The sequence below is a fragment of the Arachis stenosperma genome, chromosome 2 (genome assembly GCF_014773155.1).
Source record: "Arachis stenosperma cultivar V10309 chromosome 2, arast.V10309.gnm1.PFL2, whole genome shotgun sequence".
Lineage (NCBI taxonomy): Eukaryota > Viridiplantae > Streptophyta > Magnoliopsida > Fabales > Fabaceae > Arachis > Arachis stenosperma.
In genome coordinates, this window is record NC_080378.1 from 118023723 (window position 1) to 118031010 (window position 7288).

Here is a 7288-nt window from a genome sequence, read left to right on the forward strand (position 1 = left end):
TCTAACTTTATTTTTTTAAATTAATATGATAATTTATCATATCATAGTGTTGTTGATTCAGCTAAACTAATCTTGTTGAGTGTTTAAACCCTTTTATACTTATTCATTTTTAATATTTTCATATGAGCATATAAATTTGTTTTTTTTTATGTTACAACACATGAAATATAAGTTCGTATTTTTAAAATATTAATAAACTCATAATGATTCTTCTTCCTCTAGTTATGATCATAATCTTAGCTTTTGAGTATTAAAAAAAGAGAAATGCTAGGGACAGTAATTTTTGGGATTTATAGCCATAAAATAGTTATCAATAAAGTTTTTAATGGTATGAGATTAGTGTAAGATTTCATCCAATAGTTCACTCTTCTTTGCTGGTTACATGCTGGCAAGAATTTGATAAAGTTATTGCCCCCTAGACTTTTCTTTAAAATAATACTAATCCTCTTTGGGATTAGTGAATATGTGAATCCTAATGCACAATATGAATTATGAAACCAATCCTTACCAAAGTGGATAGGAAATTTGGAATGATGTTATGACTGTTGGTGGGTCCCAACCTCAAGTGGGGTCACACAATTTTGAAAACGAAAAAAATAAAAGGAAAAGTGGCATATAATATAGCCCCGGGAAGGGAGAGAGAGAAATAAGCCTCTCATAGTCTCGTTTTTGAAACAAAGAAAACAGAGAGTGTGTGGGAGTTCATTGTCGAAGAGAAGAAGAAATTTGGGAGAAAAGATCAGTTTAATATTGCACACGTTAAATTGGTAAATTTGCTTTATTTTTTATGAAATTTTAGTATGTTATTTTTGGTGTAGAGATGAATATGAGAATATAATTTACTAGTTGTATTGCTCTTTTTTTGTTTGAGTTGAGATATTTACTTTGTGGAGATTTTATGTTGATTCTATCAATTTTAATGATGTATTTTATTAATTGTTAAGATATCTTAGTGCTAGTAAAAAGATTGATTGTGTATTCATTATTTTGATAGCGAAAAATTTTACTAAATTAGGTTATGTGGTTTTTTTTTGGTCCCTTTTTTAGGAGTTTATCCGCAATAAAATTCTAGTATTTTAGGGGTTTTTTGTAGGTATGTTGCTCTTGGTGACGAATTTTCCTCCTTCATTCTTTAAAAAGAAAAGTGTTTTTCTTCCTCCTAACTGTTGCTATTGTGTGAAGTGTGAACTTTGAGTTATTTCCAGTGGAAACTCTGTTTTGGATAATTGGAGCTTAGCTCATCATTTATGCATTCTGATATTGGCAGCATTTTATTATGTATGGTTTTTGTTTGGTTGACTCTCACTTTTGTATGTTACTTCTTCATTCTTCATTTGTTATTCAACTTCTCTGTGATTTCTTATACCCAAAATCCTTATCTTTCGTGGGTGATCCTCAAGTTTTGTTTCTTGTTCATTAAATTCGACTTAGTTTATAATAGAACACTATAACTTACAACACTATTTAGGTACACACAGTAGGAGTTAGCTTAGGGGAAGTGAGTCAAGTGCAAAGCAGGTTTCATGGTGAGAAAGACCAAACATTTTATCAAGGTGGTTTAATAAAAAGATTTGAAAAAAAAAAGGTATTCCACTAAGGGTATGTTTGGTTGGGGACTTGGCGTAAAAGTGAATTGAAGTATTTGTAATTTTGCAGTTAAAGAAGGCCTAATTGTTGATTTGCTGTTATATTATATCAAATTCAATTGATTTTAATTTTTTTTTAATTATTATTTTTAGTGGTGGTGTCAAATGGAGAATCAAGAAAAGATTGGTGAAACGTTTGAGACGTTCAAATGGACCATTAAGGACTTGTCTAAGTTGAACACCAAGATGCTTTACTCTCAGAACTTCTACATTGGTGGTCATCCATGGTAATTGAATTTAATTCTTGTTTACTATTTATGTATGATACTTGATTAGTTGACATGACTGTTTGACAAGTGCCTTTTAACATGTTTTGGACTTTGATTTTAGGCGGATTCTTATGTATCCAAAGGGAAACAAGGTGGATTACTTGTCAATTTATTTGGATGCTGGTACTTTGCCTTGTGTAGAGACCAGATTTTCCAAGTTTAAGTTGGTTCTAATTAATCAGGTCAATGACAAATTGACACAAACAAAAGGTATCTTTCATATTTACCTCTCCCCTGTCCTGTTTGTGTTTTCCTGTTCTTTTCTTTGTTGCTTTTTTTAGCTGTATTATGTTTTTCATGAATGAAAATTGTGTTTCTTAGCAATTTCTTGTAAAGTCTATGTTTTGATTGGGTTTTAGATTTTTGGTTTTGACTACTTAAACTTAAGCTTTCATTTCTACCTTTTTTTTTTTGAATTCATGGTCATTGATGATGTAGAATGAGCATATGGGTCATGTATGAAGGTCTTACTATATGCATAGTCTTCTGGTGATTCTAATTTACTAATTATATAGATTACTTTTTTGGATCAAGATCCTTTATAGGGAGAGAGTTGGTAAAATATGAGGAGTTAATTAATTTTAAATTAAGATAATGTGGCTCTCACATATGATAGGAGTTATAAATTCAGTAGTGATTAACTCCTCACTTTATCACTTTACCAATTTCCTCACTTTAGAAGATCTAAATATACCTTTTTTTATGAGTGTTGTTAGATACATACCAATTTCACAAGTTCAAACCCGCTCCAATTGTGTGAAAACAACACTGCTATTTTCTAATTCATTTAAGTAATATATGAGTTCTATCTTATCTACAATACTAGCATGGTGTTAATGTATGTCCTATCTTACAAAAAGTTGACTCTTGATATGTATATATGAATTTTCCAGAAACTCAACACACATTCAATGCCAGAGAGAGTGACTGGGGCTTCACATCGTTTATACCTTTAGCTGACTTTTATGATCATAGCAAGGGGTTTGTTGTGAACAACACTTGTATAATTGAAGCTAAGATTTCCGTTAGTATCCCAGAACTCGAGAAAAAAGTTGATCAACCTGCTCTACCAGTTTCTGTGCAAGTTCCTGCTGAGCCTATTGAACATGCTGATAATCCTTTATCTATGGACATGTCTGCAATCCCAATTGATGAGCTTGTTGATTTCAGGGGTTTAGGGAAAATAGAAAAAGCATTTGTTCCTCTTCTAGACGACGTGTGTGCAAAGCATCCCTCGGTTATTGGATGCCAGAAGAAGAGAAGTCGAAGGTTTAGCGAATGGGCATTCACGGCTTTGGGAAGAGTTCTGCATTTCCTCAAGACTAAAAAGGTGAGAGATATGGATGAAGAGGCTTGTAGCCATCTTCAAATCTTATGGGAGGAACTCGAGACCTTTAGATTCGATTTGACTTGGCTCGAGCCGCATGTTCAATCTGCCTTAGCTATGAAAAATTACATGGAAAGATCTGCTAAGGTGAAAAGTGTGAAGGAGAATGTGGCTGCTCTAGAGATGGAAATGAAGAAGCTGAAGGCAATGGTTGCTTCTGTAGAAGTTGATCTTGAAATGGCAAGAAGAGAATTGGTGAAAGTTGAAGAAGGCTTTGAAGAGAGAGATTTGGATGGTGAACTAGGATATGGACCATAGACTCACTTATTTTGTTGAAATTTCAGTTAATCTATGTAGAGATTATAAGGAACAAACGAATCCTTATGCAAGAAAACAGTCCTAACTAGTTTTGGTTGAGTTACACAAAGAAGGAAGATTACCAATTAAATTAACTAACAAATTGCTGTAATTTTGTGAAACGTGATGCTTATTTCTACTGAAGCTAATATTAATCTCCTCTTTTTGGGAGGTTACAGTAGGTATGAAAAATCTAAGTGTTTGACTGTTTGTGTACTATATCACCTAAAATTAGGAGAAGTTAGTATAATTGTTTATTATTATTAACATGAACTTTAAAGTAGTTAGGAAAGATTTATTGAGCTCACGAAGGGGAATAATGCCATATATTAAGTAAACAAAAATATCAATATAGACATATTGGTTGACTCAATAACAAGATGGTAGTAAAATCTGAAGAAGAAACAATAATACATGCATGTTCTGAAAATAAGAGCATCTCTCGGAGCTAATTTTGAAGTTTAATTTTATTTTGGATTCTAAGAATGACATCTAGAACTATATGTCATAAAATTATCTAAAACAAAAAATGATATTTTTTATTGTAATATTTTGTCTTAATTCATTTATAATTTTATATTAATTTTAATTATTTAATCAAGATAGTTATACAAATTGTAACAATTTTATTAGTTTTTTTTTTTTTTATCAAAATGATATCGTCACGATGAGGTCGATTTCATTTCATCTATTAATTTTAGTATAAGTTTTAATTATAAATCAATTCACTTTTTGAATGTATCCAAAATGATACTCCAAAATGGCAAATGCACTCTATTAGAGTATCTTTAAGATATTAATAGTTTTCTCATTTAAATAGTTAAAAGTATATTTCTTTTTTTAATTAAATGCAAATACCTTTGCTTTGTTGTACTTTAGGTAATCTATCAATCTATCTATCTATTTTTAATATATAAAAGAAAATAAATAAGTTTACCCACATTACTTTTAAGACATCTTTTCCCCCCTACTAATACCATATTGGCAACATCACTTATTTGGCATAACTTTAGAATCAACCACTCAATTTTTGTCAATCAACTATTATTTCTAAATCAGCAAGTAATAAAAATATATGTAAATTAGGGTGCAAATTTACCAATGATAATAATTAAAAATTAATAGTGTCTAACCAAATTTATAACCTACAAAGACATTGAATTTATATTCTTATATTTATTATATCTTAACGTTATAAATAATACAATAAATTTATAATCCCAATAATTAATTTATTAATTTCTATAAATAACTCATTAAATATAATAAACATCTATATTACAAATATTTTAATAATATTATTAATCATAATAAATTTTACGTTATAAATATTTAAATTACATACTATTTGAACTATTTATATAAATCTCTTATTACTATTTTTTTAAATAACATCAAATTTTATTGATGATCCCAAGTTTTTAGGTACCGTTATAGTGGTTTACAACTTTACATTACAACTTATTGAAAAATGTGGCCTCTGATTCACATTCTCAAGCTATTACATTTTCAATTTCAACCTCTTCGTCTCTATTTCATGCCTCGTAAACATAATTCAATAGAATTAAACGAGAAGAATTATTATTACTCTTAACATTTTCCCATGCATGTTCATCATCATAAATTCAAGAATGAATCTTTGGACTAATGTCCTCCTCCCTTTTATATATAGAACTATGAGTATGATGATGTCAATCTCCTTACCTTCTACATTCCGTTTGCTTGCACTTTGCCACTATATAAACTTGTACGTATGATCTCTATTCTCTATTAATTTATATAGTTTCCTCATTTCTTATTCTCATAAATATAAAACGTCAAATATTAATCGTTTTATAAAAATCAAAGTCAACAAGACTTCATTTACTTTTCAGTTATTTTGCAAGAATTACTGGGCAGCTGTAGGAATATAATGTTGAATCATCAAAGTATTGAGTATCAAAGAATGAATGAGAAGTTTCTTCTTTTTCCAATAAGAAAAAAAAAAAAATTCTTGGGTGTTATTTGAAGCTACCTTTATATGAGCAACATTTGGGATTACACTGTTTCCTTAATGTCACTTGAATATCTGATGATCTGTTTGGTAATTGGAGCTCAGTTCATTTATGTATTCTGATATTGGCAGCATTTTATTATTTGGGATTATACTGTTTCCTTAATGTCACTTGTCCTTTTTTTTATCCGTAGTGGTGTGGTATGAAATGGAGAATCAAGAAAGTATTGGTGAAACGTTAGAGACGTTCAAATGGACCATTAAGGACTTATCTAAGTTGAACACCAAGAAGATTTACTCTCAGGAATTCTTCATTGGTGGACATCCATGGTACTTGAACTAATTCTGATTTATATATATGCGTGATACCTAATTAGTTGACATGATCTTTGAGGTGTGCTCTTTAAAATGTTGTGGACTTTGATTTTAGGCGGATTCTTATGTTTCCGAAAGGTAACAAGGTGGTTTACTTGTCGATGTATTTGGACGCTGGTGATGCTGCCACTCTGCCAAATGGATGGACCAGATTTTCCAAATTCCAGTTGGTTCTGATTAATCAGGTTAATAGCAAAATGACAGAAGTAAGAGGTAACTTTCATATTTCCCTCTCCCCTGCCCTGATGCCCTTATGCTTTGTTCGGTTTTAGATTATTTTTTGTTTTGTTTTGACTACATAAGCTTATGCACTCATTTCTACACATGGGCCATGTACCTTATGATATGCATAGTCTTCTGGTGATTCTTATTATATAGATTACTTTCTTTACAAGTTTCGTCTGAATAATACCAAATTTACAAGTTCTCAAAACCACTCCAATTGTATGACAACAACATTAAGTATGAGTTCTATCTAATCTACAATACTAGCATGGTGTTAACGAATGCTCTATCTTACAATAAGTTGACTCTAGTTGACTCTTGATATGTATATATGGATTTTCCAGAAACTCAACACACATTCAATGCCAGAGAGAGTGACTGGGGCTTCATATCATTTATACCTTTAGCTGACTTTTATGATCATAGCAAGGGGTTTATTGTGGACGACACTTGTATTATTGAAGCCAAGATTTCCGTCAGCCACCCAGAACTTGAGAAAAAGGTTGATAAAGCTGCTCCACCAATTTCTGTGCAAGTTCCTGCTAAGCCTATTGAACATGCTGATAATCCTATACCTATGGACATATCTGCAATCCCAATTGATGAGCTTGTTGATTTCAGGGGTTTAGGGAAAGTAGAAAAAGCGTTTGTTCCTCTTCTAGACGAAGTATATGCAAAGCATCCCTCAGTTATTGGATGCCAGAAGAAGAGAAGTAGAAGGTTTAGCGAATGGGCATTCACAGCTTTGGGAAGAGTTCTGCATTTCCTCAAGACTAAAAAGGTGAGAGATATGGATGAAGAGGCTTGTAGCCATCTTCAAATCTTATGGGAGGAACTCGAGACGTTTAGATTCAATTTAACTTGGCTGGAGCCACATGTTCAATCTGCCTTAGGTATGAAAAATTACATGGAAAGATCCGCTAAGGTGAAAAGTGTGAAGGAGAATGTGGCTGCTCTGGAGATGGAAATGAAGAAGCTTAAGGCAATGGTTGCTTCCGTAGAAGTTGATCTTGAAATGGCAAGAAGAGAATTGGTGAAAGTTGAAGAAGGCTTTGAAGAGATAGATTTGGATGGTGAACTAGGATATGGACCATAG

At 31.6% G+C, this 7288-nt stretch overlaps 2 protein-coding genes across 2 annotated transcripts; both read left to right on the plus strand.

Moving 5' to 3' along the window:
* Nucleotides 1–664: 664 nt before the first annotated feature.
* On the plus strand, nt 665–3785 carry LOC130961612 (MATH domain and coiled-coil domain-containing protein At3g58370-like). Its single transcript, XM_057887575.1, has 4 exons — nt 665–767; nt 1740–1873; nt 1977–2125; nt 2809–3785. Exons 2-4 carry the CDS (start codon nt 1752–1754, stop codon nt 3558–3560), a joined length of 1023 nt encoding a protein of 340 aa, XP_057743558.1. The 5' UTR covers nt 665–767; nt 1740–1751; the 3' UTR covers nt 3561–3785.
* A 2015-nt stretch (nt 3786–5800) lies between these two features.
* Nucleotides 5801–7288, plus strand: LOC130963587 (MATH domain and coiled-coil domain-containing protein At3g58370-like). Its single transcript, XM_057889688.1, has 3 exons — nt 5801–5922; nt 6023–6180; nt 6537–7288. Exons 1-3 carry the CDS (start codon nt 5801–5803, stop codon nt 7286–7288), a joined length of 1032 nt encoding a protein of 343 aa, XP_057745671.1.

Bases quoted from the DNA above. Each gene is read 5' to 3' on its own strand.
- LOC130961612 (XM_057887575.1), top strand. From the start codon at position 1,752: ATGGAGAATCAAGAAAAGATTGGTGAAACGTTTGAGACGTTCAAATGG. The intron at 1,874-1,976 runs GTAATTGAATTT...CTTTGATTTTAG, and splicing joins TACATTGGTGGTCATCCATG to GCGGATTCTTATGTATCCAA. The intron at 2,126-2,808 runs GTATCTTTCATA...TGAATTTTCCAG, and splicing joins CAAATTGACACAAACAAAAG to AAACTCAACACACATTCAAT.
- LOC130963587 (XM_057889688.1), top strand. From the start codon at position 5,801: ATGGAGAATCAAGAAAGTATTGGTGAAACGTTAGAGACGTTCAAATGG. The intron at 5,923-6,022 runs GTACTTGAACTA...CTTTGATTTTAG, and splicing joins TTCATTGGTGGACATCCATG to GCGGATTCTTATGTTTCCGA. The intron at 6,181-6,536 runs GTAACTTTCATA...TGGATTTTCCAG, and splicing joins CAAAATGACAGAAGTAAGAG to AAACTCAACACACATTCAAT.